This window comes from Gasterosteus aculeatus, chromosome 7, assembly GCF_964276395.1.
Source record: "Gasterosteus aculeatus chromosome 7, fGasAcu3.hap1.1, whole genome shotgun sequence".
Taxonomy (NCBI): Eukaryota; Metazoa; Chordata; class Actinopteri; order Perciformes; family Gasterosteidae; genus Gasterosteus; species Gasterosteus aculeatus.
In genome coordinates, this window is record NC_135694.1 from 32,041,332 (window position 1) to 32,063,889 (window position 22,558).

At 43.1% G+C, this 22,558-nt stretch overlaps 2 protein-coding genes across 2 annotated transcripts; both read right to left on the bottom strand.

The window, feature by feature from the left end:
- Nucleotides 1-1,549: 1,549 nt before the first annotated feature.
- chm (CHM Rab escort protein) lies at nt 1,550-12,312 on the bottom strand. The gene is made up of 17 exons (XM_040182957.2): nt 11,993-12,312; nt 11,110-11,176; nt 10,948-11,020; nt 8,319-8,443; nt 7,918-8,018; nt 7,780-7,835; nt 7,401-7,526; nt 7,168-7,284; nt 6,923-7,034; nt 5,979-6,201; nt 5,491-5,568; nt 5,183-5,290; nt 4,359-4,422; nt 4,017-4,113; nt 3,179-3,277; nt 2,227-2,372; nt 1,550-2,124 (listed from the first exon to the last, which is right to left on the bottom strand). Exons 1-17 carry the CDS (start codon nt 12,042-12,044, stop codon nt 1,861-1,863), a joined length of 1,908 nt encoding a protein of 635 aa, XP_040038891.2. The 5' UTR covers nt 12,045-12,312; the 3' UTR covers nt 1,550-1,860.
- Nucleotides 12,313-12,443: 131 nt separating this feature from the next.
- Nucleotides 12,444-22,558, bottom strand: ik (IK cytokine). The gene is made up of 20 exons (XM_040180357.2): nt 22,389-22,558; nt 21,724-21,790; nt 21,538-21,630; nt 19,854-19,913; nt 19,569-19,736; nt 18,638-18,752; nt 18,123-18,193; nt 17,993-18,039; nt 17,742-17,905; nt 17,555-17,663; nt 17,234-17,273; nt 16,953-17,154; nt 16,859-16,877; nt 14,769-14,853; nt 14,473-14,553; nt 14,327-14,384; nt 14,077-14,165; nt 13,897-14,005; nt 13,749-13,783; nt 12,444-12,714 (listed from the first exon to the last, which is right to left on the bottom strand). Exons 1-20 carry the CDS (start codon nt 22,396-22,398, stop codon nt 12,687-12,689), a joined length of 1,650 nt encoding a protein of 549 aa, XP_040036291.2. The 5' UTR covers nt 22,399-22,558; the 3' UTR covers nt 12,444-12,686.

The window sequence follows — 22,558 nt, forward strand, 5'->3', positions numbered from 1 at the left end:
ATGCTGGTTTTCACGTCTAGTGGTTATAGATGAGATATAACTTCTATCTTGACATTGTTTTTGTTGTAACAATGTACATAAGATAACTACTATAACCCAGCTTCAGTGCTCATAACCTCTAATCTGTAACCGGTAACATTACGTTTGTTGGAGTTCAGAGTTTAGATTCATAACTTCATGTTTAAATTGAACTTTAACCTTTTGTCTGTATCCAGTGTGCAGCTTTTTATTGTCTATCACTAAAACAAAGTTCAAATTAAAGGACGAGAGACCACGGCTCTAAACCAGCAGCAGCACTTCAATAAGATCTTACATGTGATCAGATGCTTGAAAATATTTCTATTTCATTGTTTGATCAATGAGGCTACGTGTAGGTGAAATCTTACATTGTCACTGTGTCATAGATATTAAATACTATGTAAGCAGTAATGATATATAGATACAAATGAGGTTGTTACATTTAGACGTGTTAGACTTCAAGAATGTCTTGGAGACATCAAAACTTGGATGACGTGCAACTTCCTGATGCTAAAAAAACAGAAGTTATCTTGATAGGCCCAGAGCGCCGTCACGTGATACACGTTTTATGGATGGAATGTCTCTGGTACCCAGCAGCACCGTCAGGAATCCTGGAGTTCTCTTGGACCAGGATATGACCTTCAACTGTCATATAAAGACTTCAAGGACTTTTTTCTCCCTGCTACCACCATTCCACCTCTGCAGCTCATCCAGAATGCAGCAGCTCCACTGGTCTTTAACCTTCCTAAGTTCTCCCTCACTCCTCCACTCCTCCGCTCTCTTCACTGGTACCGGTGGCTCATCCAGTTCTAAACATGGTGATCACGTACCATGCTGTGAATGGATGGGGTCCAGCTTCCATCCAGGACCTGGTCCAACCCGACATCCCGACCCGCACTCTCCGCTCTGCATGTGATAAACTGCTTGTTCCTCCTCACTGAGAGCAAAACACTGGACTAGATCACCACTCTTTGCTGTCCTGCTCCTAAATGGTGGAAGGAGGTCTCTGAAGACATCAGGACCACAGAGAGCCTTCACATCTTCAGACTAAAGACACACCTCTTCAGACTCTACCTCCACTAACACACTAACTAACTGCAGCACTTACATTGGACTTATAATGGTTCTTATCTACAGCAAGTTGTACATCGGCTTATTTGAGGAAATTACACTTGTTTCTTGTTCTTCTGAGTTTGTTTCCTTATGGTTGAAATGTTCTTATTGGAAGTCGCTTTGGATAAAAGCGTCAGCTACATGTAATGTGTTTATCAATATATATATATATATATATATATATAATGTCAGCTCGTCTGGTTAATGAATTTTGATCCAGTTCTTGACTGATATTCTGACTGAATTTTTTGTAACCATTCTCCCGTATCTGAGTCTCCCGAGTCGATTCTTTTCTTAGTATTGAGAAGGGGGTCGGAGTGTTTGGGGGCTTTGGATAACCTTCAGTTTCCCATCATGCATCTGTATCTCTCCCTAGGGATTATGGGTAGCAGCAGTGTGTTTGTTTTCATATAAACTCTTTTCACGTTGAAGCTTTTTAATGTTTCCACAGAACAGAAACTAAACAATATATAAATAAAATAAAGCAGAAGAGCAACAAATTATGCAACTTTGATACGAAATTTAAACAATAAATGAAGGCATCTTTAACCCACAATGCATTGCAGGAGTTGTCGTAAGGTTTGTAGATGAAAACATTACTCCTCCGTCTGAAGGCTCCTCCAGCACATCTCCTCCCTCCTCTCCTCCCTCCTCTCCTCCCTCCACTCCTTCCTCCACTCCTTCCTCCACTCCTTCCTCCACTCCTTCCTCCACTCCTTCCTCCACTCTTTACTCCTCTCCTTCCTCCTCTCCTCCCTCCTCTCCTCCCTCCTCTCCTCCCTCCTCTCCTCCCTCCTGCTGCTTCACTCCTTCTTCTTTCCCCTCCTCCTTCCATTCCTCTCCTCCTTCCCCCTGCTTGTTTTGTTCCTCCTCCTCCTCCTCCTCCTCTCCTGTAGAGGAGGCGTTTTCTCCGTTGTAGATTATGTCTTCGGGATTCGGAGCTGGAGGACAGAAATCTTCTTCAGGAAGAATTTGCTTAAAAATCCACTCAGCCTGAAGAAAAAAAATGGAATTATATACTGACAACAACGAGTTATTGATTATCAGATGATACTTTAGTATGCTGCGACCCGGTTAGCTCAATGCTAATGCTACCTGTCGGACGGCGTGCTCGTGACTCAGACCTCCGTCGGGGCCGGAGCACACAAACACATTGGACGGAAGGTCGTGACCTTTGACGTCCAACCCCGAGCCGTCAGCCATGTTGAAGTAGAGACACCAGAGGACGGACGGACTTGTCTCTGCAGACAGACGGTTAACGGCAACACCGATTATCATTTTTATTTTATTAAAAAAGGGCTAAAGATTATTATAATAATTAAAGTGTGAATAATGAAAAAAAGAAGCTGAAAGTTGCAGTTTAACAGCTGTTATGAATCTGCTTACTTCATGTGTGTGTGTGTGAGAGTTAGAATTAAAGCAGGACATGATGAATTAGTTAAAATACAGTTTTAATATATGAACTTATGTCAGATAAATTATAAAAAATTTACTAATTGCACATTTTGAAATTCATTAATCTCGATTAATGAATATTGTTGTTACAATGTTGTTTATAATTCATGTTTGTTGCTTCTAAACATTTTAAAAGTAATGAGTAATCACTTTATAAAGTGTAATTGTTAATGTTATTTTAAACACAAAACTCCACACATGTGATCTTGGAGGCAGAACATGTTGAACTAGCGACTCTTCCTCGTGTCCTCGTGCACTTTACTCTCAACTCGCCACGTGTTTGAACAACAATGTCCCCACATTTTTCCTGGACGTTTTTTAAACGGCGGCCCTTTAGGGACACGGTGGTCCTCTGCAGACTCGAAGGCGCAAGCTAACGTTAAGTTTCTGCGTCTCTACGCACTCGTTTCACTTCATGGTTCTAAAGTCTTGCGTGTGTTGCCGATCGGTTCACTTCAGCTAGCGTTTCGTTTCCGCGGAAGTAGACAACTACGTTAAAATATTTTGTTGCGTTGATCTAGGCCACATTAATCACAGATTATGTTGCGAGGCCTAGTAAATTATTACTGATGTGTGAGTTTGTGTAAGTTACCTCGGTCAGGTGACTCTGTAGTGCGGAACATTGTGGTAACCAACGGTGACAGATCCTCAAAGGCGGAGCCAACTGACTGACAGGTGAGGTGGACCAAATCTACAGACAGAAAAAAAAGGCCCAATAAACAACATGGTCTGAAGTCAGTGGTCTCCGTGGCAACAGAGCAGCAGTTGGTTCTGTTATTGATCAACAGTGAAATGTGAAGTTCAGGAGCTCACATATGAATCAACTGACTGCTATGAAATGTACTGGTTGCTAAGCTACCGCTTAAGGGACTTTGTCTGAGCATCAAGGTGTGAATGAAGGTAAGAACCAATCAGAACGGCCCTGAAGGATCAGCTGTCACGTGGGGCGTTTTCATTTCCCTGTGTGTGTGTGTCTATATCCTTGTGTGTGTGTGTGTTTCTTTGTGTACGCCTGTTTTCTCGGTCTGCGTGTCTGCAGACGTTCAGATAAATGGTGTTTGCTAATAAAAGCGTTCAGGCTCACTGCCTCAGTAACCAATCACATGGCAGCAGATGATGATGATGGTGATTTGACAGGCGGAACACACACAGACACACAGAAGCATTGCTGCCTATACTTAATAACGATTAAGGAATAAGATGCATACAAAAGATCATCCATAACCTCTTGACACACACACACGATAATTACAGTCGGAGCTCCTTGACTGTCGCTGCTATACGACTCACTGCTCTTAGAATATATTATATGAAACATAATATAAAACAATGTGTGTGTGTGTCATTAATCAGCTGTCCTCGAGGATTCTCAGATAATCGTTTCATCTTTGTAATATTGTTCTTATAATATTTTGAGCAGAGAGACTCACGTGTTCCTGCCATGCAGGTCATGGTGGACGGACAGAGCTCCACCATCCTCACCGTGGGACAACCTGCTGCTACAGGAGGAACCGTTACCATGGAGACCTGACAGCAGACAGACAGCCTCTAATGAAAAACCTCCGCAGTGTGTGAAGCAGATTTGTTTAATCGTTTTACTGAACACTGCAGGCTGACACACACACACACACCTCAGCCTAGGACTCCAAGGCTGTTTTAATCGAATTCCTGTTTACCTGACTTATGAATTACAATTTACTACCACATGACAATACAGAGCGGACAGAACATCAAACCAATAAAATAATAAATGTTTTGTTGAGATGATTTACCTGTTGGTCAGAGCTACTGGGCAGAATAGAGCTGTCAGTTATGAGAACGGCTCTGGAGAGAAACCTGAAGAGAGCCAGACAGGTGACTATGAGATCAAAGTGTCAAAAGGGTTAGTCTCATTCAAAGGTTGCACAGGTCGCTGGTTGCTAGGGTATCAGTAAACAGCATGTCGCTGGTTGCTAGGGTATCATTAAACAGCATGTCGCTGGTTGCTAGGGTATCATTAAACAGCATGTCGCTGGTTGCTAGGGTATCATTAAACAGCATGTCGCTGGTTGCTAGGGTATCATTAAACAGCATGTCGCTGGTTGCTAGGGTATCAGTAAACAGCAGGTCGCTGGTTGCTAGGGTATCATTAAACAGCAGGTCGCTGGTTGCTAGGGTATCAGTAAACAGCATGTCGCTGGTTGCTAGGGATCAGTAAACAGCATGTCGCTGGTTGCTAGGGTATCAGTAAACAGCAGGTCGCTGGTTGCTAGGGTATCAGTAAACAGCAGGTCGCTGGTTGCTAGGGTATCAGTAAACAGCAGGTCGCTGGTTGCTAGGGTATCAGTAAACAGCAGGTCGCTGGTTGCTAGGGTATCATTAAACAGCATGTCGCTGGTTGCTAGGGATCAGTAAACAGCATGTCGCTGGTTGCTAGGGTATCAGTAAACAGCAGGTCGCTGGTTGCTAGGGTATCAGTAAACAGCAGGTCGCTGGTTGCTAGGGTATCAGTAAACAGCAGGTCGCTGGTTGCTAGGGTATCAGTAAACAGCAGGTCGCTGGTTGCTAGGGTATCATTAAACAGCAGATGTGATGATGATGATTGATGGGCCCTGACCTGGGGGGTGTGGCCCGCTTCTTACGATCCACTGCCACAAAGCCGTCCTCCACAACAAAATGTCTGCAGCTAATTCGCTGTCCTCGGCTGTCAATCACTGCCTTACACCTGAGAGAAAGGGGAGAGGACCATGAATAGAATATTTCACTGATCATAAGTTGGGGTCTGCTGAACATGCTTTAGTGAAGAGGCTCTGCCTCCTTAAAGGGCTGGAGACCGATAGGCAAACAAAAGACACCACATACAGAAAGAGCCAGAGCTCAATGAAGTACCATCAGTACCAACGGTAGTATCTGTAGTATTAGTACCGGTTTGTGTCCTTTTCCACCAGCAGACAGTTGACTGAATGTCTCAGACAGTAGATTCCTCCAAACACAGCACACATCCTGAAAAACAAGAGGGGGGGGGGGGGGTTGTAACTGATGATGAGCCTTTGCATCTTCAGGTCATCAACTAGGAGTCCATAGAAAAATGTGGTCATTGTTGCGTCAGTGAGATATTTAGGAGTAAACCCTGTCGGCAGACAGACAGACAGGCAGACAGACAGACAGGCAGGCAGGCAGACAGGCAGACAGGCAGGCAGACAGGCAGACGGGCAGGCAGGCAGGCAGACAGGCAGGCAGGCAGGCAGACAGGCAGGCAGACAGGCAGACAGACAGGCTGACAGGCAGACGGGCAGACAGACAGGCAGACAGACAGGCAGACGGGCAGGCAGGCAGACAGACAGACAGACAGGCAGACAGACAGGCAGACAGGCAGACACACGGGTAGAATGACCTGGTGAAATGGTTCTTACCGACAGAAGCACTGGGGTATCTCTCCAAGGCCGTAGACCGGAAACAGGAAGGGTGTGTTTCCATAGCGACCCAGGCAGCGCAGGAAGTGTCGCGTGGAGGCGAGGCCCTCCTCTGTGGTTGTGTCTTCTGTTGCCATGGCGATAGAGTGGAACAGGAAGTGCTGCAAGTTCTCACCAAGCCGCTGGTCATACAGGAACTCCAAATATGGACGAGCTTTGTAAGCTGGCGTTAACAAAAAGTAAGGACGTCATTACCCACAATGCCTCTGGAGCTGCCGTGTAAGCAGTTAAGGCTGGCGCGCACTGGTTTCACTTCCTGGTTGTAAAGTCCTGCGTGTGTTGCAGAGCGATTCACCTCCAGAACAACAGGTGGAGTCACGTGTTTTGTTGAAGACGACCTAGAGAGTCACGTCTTTGTGTGTGGAAGTCGCTGGTTGCTTTATTTATTGATCATAGACTTTATTGCCCCGTGCATCCACACTGCTGCTTTTCATCAAGGACACATTTGTCCGTATTTTCCTCCACGACTTTGTCCCCTCGTTTGTGGAGATCTCCCTCCATGAATCAGAGGCCATCCGGCGTCCTCATAGTCCGCCAATGACGGCTTGTACAAGCGCTCATATTTAAAAGCTCTTCAATCTGATCCGTTCTCTCGTAAACGTTCTTCCTTTTAATAACGGCCGTATTGTGCTGTGAAAACGGAGACGTGAGACTCCGTAAAGGACGTAGTCAGAGACCAATCACAGCCTGGTGCTGCAGGAGGCTGCAAAGCTTTAGACGCTAGTCTACAAAAATGGGTCGACGCACGCAAGGAGGCGTGAAAAGACACGCAAGGGACACGCAGGGGACACGCAAGCGACACGCGAGGGGCTCTTGCGTCTGCGTGTCCTTGCGTTGCTCTGGAAAGGCAGAAGCATACACTAGGCTTTAGACAGGTGTCTTACCTCGCTGCTCGTCCGTTTCCTCGACACAAGAAGTCAGGAAACGCATCAACTTCCTCTTTTCGACAACAGACAGCTGACGACTCGCAAACACATCAGCTCTGCTGCAGGGCACCTGAGAGACAGACAGGTGAGGAGAGATGTACATACACAGAGAGATAAAGGGAGGTATGTACACACACACACACACACAAATAAAAAGTCACCTCAAAGGTGAACAGACAGGTATACAGAGATATTGTACAAACCTGTTGCACGTTTCCATGGCGATACGTGAGTATCCTGGTGACGTTCTTGAACTCTGCATAGCGACTGACATTTGATTTGATGAGCAGGTCGACCAATGAGCCGCGAGAGTATAACAGCTGGAGGAAGAACGTTTACCAACTAAATAACTACAATAATATTCATGATTTAACATCATGTTGTAACATTGCTCGAATTCATTTAATCATTGTTGTGTTGTATTAAATGGCGTTACCTTGGAGACCAGGTCGATGTTAAACCTGCGTCCTTCCTTCACCAGTTGAGCGTAGCTGATCTTCTTCCTGGTTGCTTCCGATTGGCTCTGAGCAGCGGACAGCTCCTCCCCCTTTGTTTGGGAGGCCTGTGTGATTGGTCAAAACATAATTCAGAACTGTGAAAAATAGTGGTATAACATACAGCAGGGGACGCCTACAGTTTAAAAACGAATATGTTATATAAAGAAAACGCATTTCCTGCTGAAAAGGCGTTTGAATGCTAAAAGCTGAAATGAATTTCAGAAAATTGCTGAAAATACAGAAACGGGAGAAGCTGAAAGGAATTTCCAGAGATTTGCTGAAAAAGCAGAAATGAAAACAGCTGAAATGAATTTTCACCTGTTCTTCCTCCTCCTCCTCCTCTGCTTTTTGTTTTTTTGCTTTATCTTTTGCATCTAGAAGGAAACAAACCAATCAAAGAAAGTTATTTGTATTGTATTTAAATGTTTTAGACTGAATATTTGGTCAGAAGCAAACCTGCAGATTGACTTTCTGGCGTTTCTTTAACAGCGTCTCCATCGGCTGCTCCTCGGTCGTCTTCTTTGGTGCCTGGAGCTCCCTCCTCTTCGTCTTCTTCACTGAGCAACATTAACAACTCATTATCCTGATGACTGACGTACGGTTGAAACTAACGAGACTGTTTAAAGGGGTCTGAGGAACCGAGATGGTCTTCAATCATCACATCACATTTATCTGACGCTTTTATCCAAAGCGACTTACAATAAGAACATTTAACCACAAGGACACAAACTCAGAGGAACAAGAAAGTGTGATTTCATCAAATAAGCCAATTTACAATTTGCTGTAGATCATCAGGTTTATTTGAGCTCTCTAACAGAACATTTGATCAACTGAAGCCCGAGGAGGAGGAGGATCACCTGGTGAAGCAGAACACCTGCACGTTTCTGATGGAGGCAGAGTCAGAGTTTGACAGGTAGATCAGCTCCTCCCCTTCCTCCAACAGGCTGGACCAATCCTGAAGCTCTTCTGGCTGAGGCTCCTCCTACAACACACACGTAGGATTAGTATCATCTGTTGACTGTAGTTTACTTCAAAAAAATAACAACACTTTGGGATGAATTATACCTCCTTTACCTTCTATAAAAATACCCCTATTCTAATATAACAGAGTACTTCTAATGTAACAGACTACTATCACTGTGACAGAGTACTTTGTATGTGTATAAATAACAGATTAGTTCTAATAAAATAAAAAAAGAGTACTTATACGACGGCTTTGGCTGTTATGACGATTCAAATTTGTTCTTCAGTAAAGCGGAAATGATAAAAAACGAATGCTTAAAAAAATGACTTATAATGTAACAGATCACTTTCAAAGTAACATATTAGTGTAAGAAATCACTTCCAGTGTAACATTACTTTCTTAATATACTATTGGAAAATAAATGACTTTCAAAATAATAATGTTACAGATTGCGTTGATTTGATACTTTCACTGAAGTATTTTCCTTGTAGCAGAGTACTCTGTTGTAGTAGTAGTAGTATCATTGTGTGACTACTGACAGTACAGTAATTTCAACATAATCAATTACTTTCAAAGTAACAGATTACTTTTGCTGCAACAAAGTACTTCTAATACAACAGAATAAATCTAATATGACGGATTACTTTGAAAGCACTACATTACTTTTTTTAATGTAATAGATTTATTTGATTATGTATTTTCACTCTAACAGAGTAATTTAACTATAAAAAAGTACTTGTACTTTGACTGTGCCTATAGTACCTCTGAGGTAACAAAGTATTTTCACAGTAACTTTGTACTCTGTGTGGTAGCACTTGTACTCTAACAAAGTACTTTAAAAGAGTACTTTTAATGCAACAGAGTACTTTCAAAGTAATTGACGTTATTGTGACCTTCGCATGAGGAAAAGCTCCGTAAACCTTGATGACTGTACAGCCGTTTACTTCATATTCCTAATTGTATACTTTCCTTCACTGTATTTAACTGAGTTACTCATTTACCTGTAGTGTGTACTTAGCACAGTACATAAGGTAGAGGCAGTAAAGAATGTAACGTTAATGAATAATGTTGTACGGTGTATCAGTACTAAAAAACAGAGCACAAATAGGGGGAAGGTTCAGCCTCATGGGACGCTCTGCCCAAGTGGCTGAGGAAGCTGTCAATCATTTCTGTGTGGCTTTAGTTGGATTCAATGGGATTAGGCAATTCAGAAAAAGTGGTAAAAGGGGCAAATCGGCCTCCCAGAGCCGAGTTAAAATATCCAGATTCTGTTTTTTACACATCAGAACAATCACAGGGGTTCAATTTATCCCCACGGAATAAAAATGTCCCGATAGACAAAGTAGTTACAATTATTACACGTTTTATTATTGTTAAGCCATTTTCGGAGCAGAGGCCAAAAACAGCCAAACAGGTCAAATGGGGATGAGCCGTGTAACAAAAGGTAAACAACGAAGACAGCACACGTGTGTTCAGACTGACGAAAGAAAATGTACACATTTAAATAATCAGGGGTCAAAGATGGAGAAAAAATAATCTGACGATGTTCATTCACCGATTCATAAAATATAAAACTTTTAAAACATTTTAAATTACCTCTGATTTTATGAGCCAGAACGACGATTAAATCAGAGTAAAAAGAATTAAATTAAATCCCCTCCATTGTAAATCATATTTTGGGATGTTGTCATGGTGATATGGGGCAGCAAGTGCGGTTTAAATGAACGACAACAATAAACGAATGCTGAGTTCTGATCAAGAGTTTTGTGTCAGCAATTTAAGGTCGCGATTCTTGTCCCAAATACGTTCGGCTTCATTCAGTGATTGAAACTGAAGGTTTTACAGTAGCGACATTGAACGCTGAGCGAGCTGTGCTGTAAACACAGAACTTTTCATTGGCATGAAACGGCAAAGAACCAAACTAGTGCATGAAGCTGTTGTAGCCGATCTAGTCTATTGTATTCATGCGATATACAGTCAGTACGGGCGCGCGTCCACCCGCTAAGCAGACAGTCGCGCCTCTGCCGATGTTGTGTTGTTGTTTTTTTACATTTGAATATTCATTTTCACATTCGAATAGTTGTTTTTAACAACTATTTAAATATATATTCAAATATAGAATATTGGTAGACAGCCCCACAATCAACCACTCAGCAGGGGACCGTTAAGTCCGAGGGTCGGGTTCAGGGGGAGATTGGTTGGTAAAAAGGATGCCAGAAGGGAAATGTGGAAGTACTTTGGTTAGTACTTTGATTTATAATGTATAATCTATAATAAACTATGATGGCAGCATATATGACGACATACAGATGTTTTATGTATTACTATTATAGCTAAATATACCAGTATCGTATCAGTATTGTGTATCGTACGGATCGGGTATCGTGATTCTTATGGCAGCTATTGTATCAAAGTCAGACTTTTGCTATCGTGAGAATCCTAGTAATGAATGCATACAAAGTATATAAAGAATATGAATTGGACCCACTCAGCAGCCAATCAGAGAGCAGCTACGTACTCACATGGTGCTGCTGTATCCAGGTCAGTAGAGAGTTAAAGGTGAAGCTGGCCCAGTTAGCAGCATAATAACTCCTCCTGAACACACACACGTTTCACAGTACATTATATATCATCATATTAATGCATACAAAACTGAAAGTGTAATTAAAAGGCCGAGAAGTGACCTGTCGATGTGAAGAACTCTCTGGCCGACTCTGGAGAAAGCCGCTGCTACGACCGACTCAGCAAGACCTGGGAAACACAAGTAATAATGTATAATGGAAAACTGCAGCACACATTATACTACGCAGTAGTTTGGGCTCTTCACACTTCATTCTTCCATTTTATTGGATTCTATCAACACTCCTGGAGACATATTTCACCTGAGAAGAAACTCAAGCTGGAAGACAAAAGTAGTATAAACAACACCATGTGCCTCGAAGATGTAATACAGTAAAAAGATTTATTAAGGATAAGAGAGTAAAGTAAAAGTACCTCATACCACTACTGTAGTGACAATACTGCAGTATTAGTACAACAGGAACAGTAGTTATACTATAGTAACAGTACTAGAATGACAGTTCCTCTGTAACAGTAATTGAGTCAATATGTTGTTCTGTAACAGTACCGCTGTAACAGGAAGCACCAGAACTCAATGATTAGCCTCACGTCACTGTACGGCGTATTCACAATGCTAACTGATAGCATTGTAGTTACAATGCAGCTCTCATTAACTTAGTAGCTAAACTTAGCATTAAGCTGAAGCACTGGAATGAAATACTGTAAAGTATGAGGCTAACGTTTGCTTCGTTGCTAATATCAACAACAGGATGTTTGTTATTCCCATTAGCTGACTCGGCAGACTTAGCGTTAGCTGCTAGCCTCTGTCATTCATAATGAATAGGACATTAGCCTCCAGCTACAACCCAGCGTAACCAGGGCCTGCGGGCCGATCTAAACCGGGTTTCAAGGATTTTTAGGAACCAAAAAGGAGCCAGACCGCCCAAAGGCTCGTTCAGATACATAACTCTGGTAGTAATAGATTATAAAACGCATTCGTTTACATACCTGTGCCCAAAATGACGACGTCAAATTCAGACGGCAGATCCTCGGCGGCCATGTTGACAGCGGTAAAACACGTCACGTGACACGCAGAGTCATCCAATCAGAATCAGGGTACGTTTATATAAACCTGTACATAAACGTGTACAATTACTTGTGTCATATATATCACGTACGTATACGTACTCAGTTTTGGGGACGTTTTTTTTCCCGTGCCGATGTTAGGGTCAAAAGTCAGTGATGACGAGATATATATATATATATATATATATATATATATATATATATATATATATATATATATATATATATATATATATATATAAATATATATATATATAAATATATATATATATATGGATGGATGGATGGATGGATACACACACATGGAGTTTACTGTGATTATGTTTTGTATTGTGAGAATAGCGAAGATATAGTAGTTGAGAAAAAACAAAACCGCTCTCATACAAGTTTAATGATTCAATAACATAAAATATCAAACTAATCAATAACATCACAAGTTGATATTATAGCTTTCAGGTTATTAACAGACAAGGAGTTTTTAAACTTTGAAGAGTTTATTGACGCTAAAACCACAGCTGATCTTTAAAGGTTTTCAACTAGAACTAATAATCACATCACAGATAAATAACTGATCACTATTAATCCTGAAGGAGAGCAGCAGAGTACGAGGACGTCCTCAGTATTTGGGCCTTTTAATGTCCACCCTGAAACAGAAACAAGTTTAAATGTGTTAACAGCCTACCATCCATTTATTTATCTTCTACCAGTCTTTTCCTGGCGGTACACCAGCAGTCGACCCCACTAGAAAAAGTATGGAATAAAAATATAATACATTTTCCCCACGCACGGCAGTTCTACACTGAGACATGTCCAGTAAAGTTACTGAATCGATTTCAAGTCACTGAATCGGATCGAATCGTTCTAAATTAACCCAAATCGTCCATGAATCGAATCGGCAACCATGAATCGTGATTCGAATCGAATCGTTGTTAAAATGAATCGTCACACCCCTACAGTCCATCAAATATGTCCATGACCTCACGCGTCCTCATAGAAGTAACGTCCCCATGGTGGACGTGCTCTCACATACGAGCACATTCTTTGTGTAGTATCACGTGTTTCCCTTTACAACATTAGAATATCAGTAAAGCTGCTGCATGCAGAGCCGTGAGAAACGTCTTTTAAACCTTTTTGTTGGACACAAACCAGTGAGACGTTAAAGAGGAGTCCCACAGGATGCACCTGAAGGACACATTACAGGTCCAACACCATCGTACAGCTTATACCAGTGATTAAATATGAGCCTGTGTGTGTATTTCCAGCCTGTGTGTAGTGCATTCTAACAAACAGAGGGAATTAGTCAAACGTATGGATTATGATTAGTGTACATTAAATATTAACTGACACTATATTAGAACTTACACCGTTTCTCTCTTTTGCTGCAGCTGCTTTTCTTTCTAATTACGGGTTCATACTCGTACGCTTGCATTAATATGTGCAGCTCAATAGGGGTGAATGTATTGTTTGTGGTTGTTGCCATGGTAACTCGCTTATTCATGCTGCCTTCATACTGGTGCAGCCGCTCAACTCTGAGTCAACCTACTCGAGATGATCGAACCAGCTCTGAACAGCTGTTCTGACACCAGAAACTCAGAGTTTGTTAAACCTCCGACTTGAAACGGACCCCTTGTAGTGGTCTTATTCTGGTTGTATACATGAATAAACAGGAACCACTCACCCATCAGCTTCCATTTTCTTTCTCTTCTCAATGATCTGAAATACAGTTTATTCGTTACCATAGAAACTCTGGGTCCATTTTTCTAAAACGATATGTTCTCAGCTCAGACTGTAAACAATGATGTCAAAGTGATCGACAAATAACTCACAGCACTTATCTTCTTCCACTGTCGGTCCAGTTCTGCTTTCTCGTTGGTCTCTTTGAAGCGCCGAGTCTTTCTGCCCTCAGACATCTTGATGCCATACTGGAAGGCCGCCCTGCACGGAGAAGTTAGTTAAGCATCATCGCCATCATCAAAACAGCAGGTCGTCGCTAAGAGCAGACGTACTTTGGCAGCGCCTCCTTGTTGTTCATGTAATCGGAATATTCCTCCTGCGTGTCAAAGTCCCATCGACCCAGAGGACCCTTCTTATTTCCCTAAAACACACAAGCAGGTTTAAAAGCAACATTGGTCAAACAACCATCAAGGACACACGCAGGAAAAGGGGTAACATGTAGTACAAGAAGTACTATAACCTAGTACTATTACGCTGTACTGGGTTAAGTTTGTTCAGGTTAGAAAATGTTTAAAAAGGTACCTGGTCCATCTTACTATAGTCCACCTCCTCATCACTGTCCACAGCCAGGTCGTCCATGCTGTACACACACAGACGCTCAGTCACACATGTAAAGAAGCACTTTACACGCTATAGGTCTACGTGCTGCATGCGTGTGGGTATCTTACGTAGCCGGGTAACACTCCGCGTACGAGTTGGAGCCTCCAAAGAAATCGCCCAGTTGTTCTTTGCCGCCTCGCCTCTCTCCAGTTCAAATCGGTTAAGGACCAATACAGCAGCAGTACTACCAATTAATGATTTTGGACAACAACAAATAAATGTAAAGCTAGGTAGTCAACAAGAAGTGGGCGTGGCTTCATTCCAGCCTAATCGTTTAATATCTAGACATGTTAAATGAAGCAGTAGGAGTCAGAGTCACGCCTACAAAGACAGAACATAGATCAGATGTGTCCCAGAAGGATATGGTTCCTGACCAGGCCATTGGCTGCCGGCTGCTCCAGCAAACTTCTCATTGATTACTTTGATCTGATCTCTGACTGATCCAGGACCTGTGGGTCACAAGCACACAATCATGAGTTAGTGAGCATCTTTTTGTGTTCGTCTTCAGTCGGATCACATGTCACAAGCTAGAAAACCAGTGAATGAAATCCTACTTTGAATATTATGTATTATTATTTTTATATATATTGTATGTTAACCACAAATTCAACATGGTTTTAATGGTGTAACTCATGTTCACAAATAATCCATATTAAAGTAAATGTTTAATAATAAAAATAAAATATTATTAGATAAGTTATAAAAATACCAAACTAACAGGGAATTCTAATGTATAGATGTTTAAAGATAATAATGTTTCATAACTGATTTAATGAGCCATTTGCAGTTTCACTGTACCAGCCGGGTTCTACTAGACTCGCATGGCTTAATCGCATCCGTGACCCTGGCAGAATTTGTTAAGGTGCTCAAAAAATGCCACCTTTGGCGTTTGCGCAGCTTCTTGGTTCCATCAGACGAGGCGTTTATAGCGATCAGGACTGTGGGATTTTGAAAAACAGACCGGGAAACATGGAGTGGATCGCAGTGTATTAGGCAGACTTCCCCCCCAGCTCCGTCTCCTATCACTGTGGAGCTGCTAAACACACCGTCTCCATGGCATAAACCAGGAGACTACTCCATCCGGGCCAGACCTGCACGGAGAAAGCCTGCATCCTCTTCAACTGAGGCTACAAAGGAGTACAACAGCTTCATTGACCTTTACAGATCCACGGTCAACTACATTCGCTCTGTGATGTTCAGCTCTTCATCTTCACCAACACCTCTGCCAGTCTGCCGTCTCCTCTACATCTCACTGAGGTTGAGGAAATCCTCCGAAAAATTGAATCCTGGCCGCCACTGCTCTGCTCTGCTCACATATACCAACAGTCAGTCCTCCCATCACCAGTCGTTAACCTTTCCCTTCAGTCCGGCTGTGTGGATCACACGATGCTGCGTGAACGCCTCCACACCACCATTGGACTCTGCACCCAAATGGTTCCAGTTCTACCTTTCTGGCAGAACTGAATATGTCTCACTGGGAAGATGCCAGTCCAGACAGCTCCCCGTCTCCTGTGGTGTTCCCTGGTCCTCGGCCCCATCCTATTCATTATTTACATGTACTCATACATTATTTACTCCCTCTCGGTCGTGTCATCAGCAGACATACGGTGTCCTTTCACCGTTATGCTGACGACACACAACTGCTGCAAGCCCCTGTGCAGCCACGTCTCACCACGTGTCTAAACCGAAGCTCTCCTTGTTGGCTCTGCACACCAGGTTCAGTCATCTTCCATCACTCACCGGACCTTTGACAGTCCGGTCTTATCCCTCTCCGCCTCCGTCACTAATCAGACCCTCACCTGACCTTTAATGACCATATCAAATACCCCCTTTCATCATGTGAAGTTCTTTTTGCAGCGCATGGCAGTTCCTCCCCGATGGGCACACATCACAATTGTAAATCGAGGGTGTTGCGGATAGTGATCACTGGAAGAGCATCCAGAAAAACAGTGATGCCAGGAGTCTGATCAGAGGAAACATGGCACATAACTCCTGTCCTACTCGCACTACACTGGCTCCCGGTCTCATTCCAGATACCAAAGTCCTCCTCCTCAAATGCATCACTGCACATGCACCTCCCGCGCTGCAACGGCTCATTACTCCACAAACCGCTCGCTCCTTCAAGTCCCAACGCAAAGCTCGGCAGCACGCCGCAAATAAAACTATGTCCCCGACCACCCGAGGGCCACCGTGACCCAGGAAGGCGTCTTCTACTCTTTGTTTTATTACTATGTGGAAAAAATCATATCTGTTACATATACAACATATCTGTAAACACTAAAATAGCATAAGTATAATGTTTACATATATCTTATAGAAGTATATCATTTAAAATATGTTATACAAGTATCTTTACAGATATGTTACATAAATGCAATATTATAGATGTTATCTATGAACATTGTGATTATATATGTTATATAGATGTCAGGTGGTTTAAATGAAGTAATTTACCTTCATCCACCTCCAGGACCTACGGACACAGACAGACAGTTAGTTCAACAACAACAATGACATTAATACAAACATCAATGACATTAAATCTCACCTGGTGCTCGTCTCCTTGTGGTTTCTCAAAGTAACTGTGTCTCCTGTTCTTGCTGTCCTCCTCCCTTTCTCTCTCCCTCTCCCTCTCTCTCTCCCTCTCCCTCTCCCTCTCCCTCTCCCTCTCCCGGTGTCTCTCTTTGTCTTTGGGAGGTTTGGAGCAGGAGGTGGCAGACGGAATGTAATCACCGATGTCCTCAAAGATACTAAAGCACAAACAGGGAGACAGATTAAAAGAGGGTTTCTGAACCACGGGGAGTCACATGTCGTTGTTTGCAAACTGACCTCAGATCAGCCTCAGGAGCTCTCTTCTCATCCAGTTTACCTGCAACAAACAGTTAATTAATAAATCAGGTCTCCTCAGTGACTCCTCCCCTCACATCTTCTCATGTCTTCTATTCTCCCGTAACATCTCCTCATCCCTCATCAGTAACTCCTCCCCTCACGTCTCCTTATCACTCATGCCTTCTCTCCTCGGTGTCTCCTCATCTTTCACTAACTCCTTATCCTTCACGTCTCCTCGCTTCCTCCTTAATGACTGCTCTCCTCAGTCAAAGTGTCCAGAGGGATGAGTACACTCCGAGAGGCTCAGACCATGAATGTCACCTTTGTCCTTCTTCTTGATCTTCTTGTGTCGTGTTCCCTGCCTGAGGTAGGACAGGATCTGAGTCAGCTTAGAGATCACGATGTCGTTGGTGGTGAGAGTCGTCTGAGCCTGAGAGACAACGAGAAGTTACCCTATTGAAATCATATTGATAAGCGCTCAGGAGCAGAGTGGTAGGAGAGTCGGTACCTCCATGCTCGGACAGTCGGCTTTGCTGCGGATAAGCGTGGTGGGGATGTCAGTGTCGGTGAACTCGTCGTCCAGGTCGACCACGTAAGCCATCCTGCCGGGGAGGAAGAGCTCGTTCCTCTCCACCTGTCCCGTCCTGAACACCACGCGGTAGATGTTCCTCCCTGAGGAACACATGGTCAGGAACATTGAGAGGGTTAGAGGCTGAGGACCAATAATCATCATCATCATAATCAGCTGACTAAACTCACCGAGACGAGTCTTGAACTCGATCTTCTCCTCCGGCTCCACGTCTTTCCTTAAAGAGTCAGACGTCAAAGTCTCATCAGTTCTTTGGAAAAAATCTCTATTGACAAGTTGACGATTATTATTTACTCATACTTTGCCTCCTTCTGGACTTTCTCCATCATGTCTTCTTCTTCTTTCTCTTTACTAGTGATTTCAGCTCTCACCTGTAACACACACACACACACACACACACACACACACACACACACACACACACACACACACACACACACACACACACACACAGTAGCTATCATAGCAGCAACGTTTTTATTGTGGACCATGAAGCTAAATGTACCATTAAGTGTGAAGGCATTTCTTCACACAAAAGCTCTTCAGTCTGATCCGTTCTCTCGTAAACGTTCTTCCTTTTAATAACGGCCGTATTGTGCTGTGAAAACGGAGACGTGAGACTCCGTAAAGGACGTAGTCAGCAGACCAATCACAGCCTGGTGCTGCGTCGCTTTAGGCGCTAGTCTAGAAAAATGGGTCGACGCACAAAAGGAGGCGTGAAAAGACACGCAGGGGACACGCAGGGGGCTCTTGGGTCTGCGTTTCCTTGCGTCGCTCTGGAAACGCAGAAGCATAAACTAGAATTAAATAATCACCTTCTGCAGCAGAGCGAAGTCCAGACCTTTCACCAAGTGAGTGTGCTCCATGTCACCTCCCAAAAACTTAGATTCCTGGATCAGCTGACGCCGCTTCTCTGCCGCTGACTTGTCTCTGAAACGTACACAGTAAATCTACAAGTACGAATAACGAATACATGCACGCCATAGTGGTCTCTTAGCATTAGCATTACTCAGGATCATATAGCTCTGTAGTTAGCGGCGGTGTTAGCTCTGTTAGCAGTAGCATTACTCACGCCTCAGCGGTGGGTCTTACAGCTCTGTAGTTAGCGGTGGTGTTAGCTCTGTTAGCAGTAGCATTACTCACGCCTCAGCGGTGGGTCCTACAGCTCTGTAGTTAGCGGTGGTGTTAGCTCTGTTAGCAGTAGCATTACTCACGCCTCAGCGGTGGGTCCTACAGCTCTGTAGTTAGCGGTGGTGTTAGCTCTGTTAGCAGTAGCATTACTCACGCCTCAGCGGTGGGTCCTACAGCTCTGTAGTTAGCGGTGGTGTTAGCTCTGTTAGCAGTAGCATTACTCACGCCTCAGCGGTGGGTCCTACAGCTCTGTAGTTAGCGGTGGTGTTAGCTCTGTTAGCATTAGCATTACTCAGGATCATATAGCTCTGTAGTTAGCGGCGGTGTTAGCTCTGTTAGCAGTAGCATTACTCACGCCTCAGCGGTGGGTCCTACAGCTCTGTAGTTAGCGGTGGTGTTAGCTCTGTTAGCATTAGCATTACTCAGGATCATATAGCTCTGTAGTTAGCGGCGGTGTTAGCTCTGTTAGCAGTAGCATTACTCACGCCTCAGCGGTGGGTCCTACAGCTCTGTAGTTAGCGGTGGTGTTAGCTCTGTTAGCATTAGCATTACTCAGGATCATATAGCTCTGTAGTTAGCGGCGGTGTTAGCTCTGTTAGCAGTAGCATTACTCACGCCTCAGCGGTGGGTCCTACAGCTCTGTAGTTAGCAGTGGTACTAATCAGCTCGGTCTCTTCGTAGTCTTTGTTTACTCCGTCACGTCTCTCTCTTGCTCTGTCTCTGTACTTCTCGGCCAGCTCTCGCTCCCGCTCCATCTCTTGCTGACGTAGCTTAGCATAGTAGCTGTAAGGGAAAATAACATGATGGGATTAAATGGCACTCATGAGGCTCTGAGGAATAGATTGAGTGTCAAGATTTATTATATAAATCAATAAGAAGTTATCTGATCAATACGCTAACCTCTTCTTCTTCCTCCTCCTCGCTGCGGGATCCTCATCCTCGTTGTAATCCTTTGGCATTCTGGGAGGGACAATAATGATCTAGTTACTTCCACCATTATCATCATCATCATCATCGCTTGCTGACAGGCTGCATCCTTAAGGACGCATTTGTTGACCGCATAAGTCACTTCTGATTTCGTACCACTTGGTCGTTGCTTTGGCTCCTCCGAACACGGCCGAGGGACGAGCTCTCCACGAGCAAATCTGGCGTGCCGCAGGGGTTTGTGCGGCCCGCCAGATGACTTTGGTATTGTGAGAATTAGAGAAAGGTCCCCACGCATGCGCGGTCGCCTCTGACAGATGAGGCGCGTTGAAGTCAGTAATGTTACAGAATAAATACACAAAGAAACTGAACTCTTTGCTGCTTTTGTTTTGTAGTGTTATTATAAACTAACTTTACATTTAGTTGTGTTTTATGGAGCAGGAAGCATCAAGCTGAAGGAGAACGATGTGTGTGTGTGTTGACATTCAGCTGCTGTAGCGTGGACACATTCTGTAATATTTTACAGTGAAAACAGCTCGTATCCTATGCAATAAAAAAGTAGTAAATAAATGTGTTTGCTGTTGTGGTTTTTATTGACAACATTGTTTGAATCTCCTCTGACTTAAGATTGCAATATTACTATTAACTGAAAGCAATTATAAATGAGTAAAGTATTATACAATAACTGATTTAATTGTTTGGCTGCTTTTTTAAACGGCATTAAAAAGCTTTAATTTCCAACCCTTTATTCTAAAACAGAACCTCAATTCGTCAGAACTTGTTCTCTATACTACACTCACAAACACACCCTCATGTTCACTTGAAGCATATTCATTAAATTATTACCATCATTGTAGTGCAAGTTAAGTAAATGTATACAGCTAAAAAACAACCAAGTGCTATGATATGAATTTAAAATGGCATTTGTAAATAAATGCATTAGAGGCTTCTTGATTTAATGGATCACCACATGTGTCTCCCTTTACAGGCGTAACATCAACTACCGTATAACCCACAGGATATATTAAATAAATATATATTTATTATATAAATAAATAAATATAAATAAATAATATATATATATATATTTATATAAATATATTTGTCAACAATAACCGATATGGGACAAAGCACAAAATATCAGACAACACATTGAAAAAAGGGGCAACGTGGAGCGGGACCCCCATGCTCGCACACCTTAGACGACTAGTCGAACAGACGTCTCTCCCTGCGTCATGTGACTCACAACAACTGCCGGGCATCTCTGCAACTCATTGAGTGACATAATAATCGCGCGACACAACGAATCGATAATGAAATTTGTTGCCAACGCTTTTAATAGTTGATTTTATCGATTCGTTGTTGCAGCCCTATTTTAATTGATTTTAAAATAACCGATGTTATCATCTCAGCCTGAAATATCCGCTATCATGCTCCGGAGGAGAAGCGTATCTTCCTAAATTAAATGAAATAAGAAAATTATCTTCATTATGTGTAAGTTTTTCGGCTTTAAAGGCTTTTATTGTTAAGCGCAGCAGGTTGCTAGGCAACGGGAGCAGCAGGGCTAAGGCTGATGACACAAGCAGGAAGTCCCCCGTAGGACGGACCACTGGGATCAGCCTGTGGCCTTGTTGGAGGACCAGACCAGGTAGATACTCACTCATGGTGTCTGGACTTGGATGGCGGGGCTGAGGAGGGCGTCGCCCTCGGGGTCATCAGGAGCTTCCTGAAGTCGTCATTGGTCAGTTTGGATCTGAGGAGCATCATTAGCAAACATGAGACACTCTCCGAGTTTCAGGTGAAACCTGACTTCCAGGAAACACACAAATCATGTACTAATACTCACTGAGCAGCGGCTCGATGGTCGTCTAGCTCGTGGCCCTCAGGGGCCAAAGGGTTGGAGTAACTCTCAGCTGTACACAGAGGAGTATTTAACAAGTACTATATATATACGTCTGTGACATTAGTACTGTAAAACATAATATGTTTGTTACGGTGTAGTACAGCAGAGTATAAAGAGTAGTACATGTACCTCTGAGGTATAGTAATGTATAAAATTAGATTCCAGAATAGATCAATCGATATTCTGTAGATTAGCTGATCGATTGATCTGCTCCGATCGATATTTGGGTTCTATCGTGGTGTGACATTGTGTATTCGTACAATAGCACTCCACGCTGTACATTAACTTGTAATATGTCTGTTATAACAATCATATTCATCACGTGATCCGAGCCTCTGCCGACGAGCAAGACTTGTGTTGTTGTGATGCTAGAGTACGGTTAAGCTAAGCTAATGTAGCTAACTTTGCTTCATTAAAAGCAACTACTCGGCGTTTCTTCTGGTTAATAAATAAAAAAGCGTATTTTTAAATCAACTTTCATCTTTTGTGTTATTATTGAACTTAACTGCATATATTGAGCTAACACTGGCTAGCGTATTGCTAACACATGCTAATACGTTAGCGTGCTAACGGAACCTCGCTAACAGACTCCCGGAGATCGGACTCACTTTCAGGCATATCTGCGGCGGCACGTCGCTGCTCTCCTTCGGACTGGAGATGAGCTGGTTCCCGTAAAGAACAAAAGCGGCCGCGTTTCTAACGGCGCTGCTGATCTTTTGCTCCTCACCGGAACTTCACACTGTTGTGACGTAACCGGAAAATGCGTCATGTCCTGTTT

What these genes read in the sequence shown, in the direction of transcription:
- chm (XM_040182957.2), bottom strand. Translation starts at nt 12,044, where the DNA reads ATGGCCGCCGAGGATCTGCCGTCTGAATTTGACGTCGTCATTTTGGGC. An exon ending in ATACCCCAGTGCTTCTGTCG is followed by an intron (nt 5,569 to 5,978) that starts GTAAGAACCATT and finishes CTTGTTTTTCAG; the next exon opens with GATGTGTGCTGTGTTTGGAG. An exon ending in GACCTGCATGGCAGGAACAC is followed by an intron (nt 3,278 to 4,016) that starts GTGAGTCTCTCT and finishes TTCTGTCTGTAG; the next exon opens with ATTTGGTCCACCTCACCTGT.
- ik (XM_040180357.2), bottom strand. An exon ending in GACCATCGAGCCGCTGCTCA is followed by an intron (nt 21,631 to 21,723) that starts GTGAGTATTAGT and finishes GATGCTCCTCAG; the next exon opens with ATCCAAACTGACCAATGACG. An exon ending in ACTTCGCTCTGCTGCAGAAG is followed by an intron (nt 18,194 to 18,637) that starts GTGATTATTTAA and finishes TGTGTGTTACAG; the next exon opens with GTGAGAGCTGAAATCACTAG.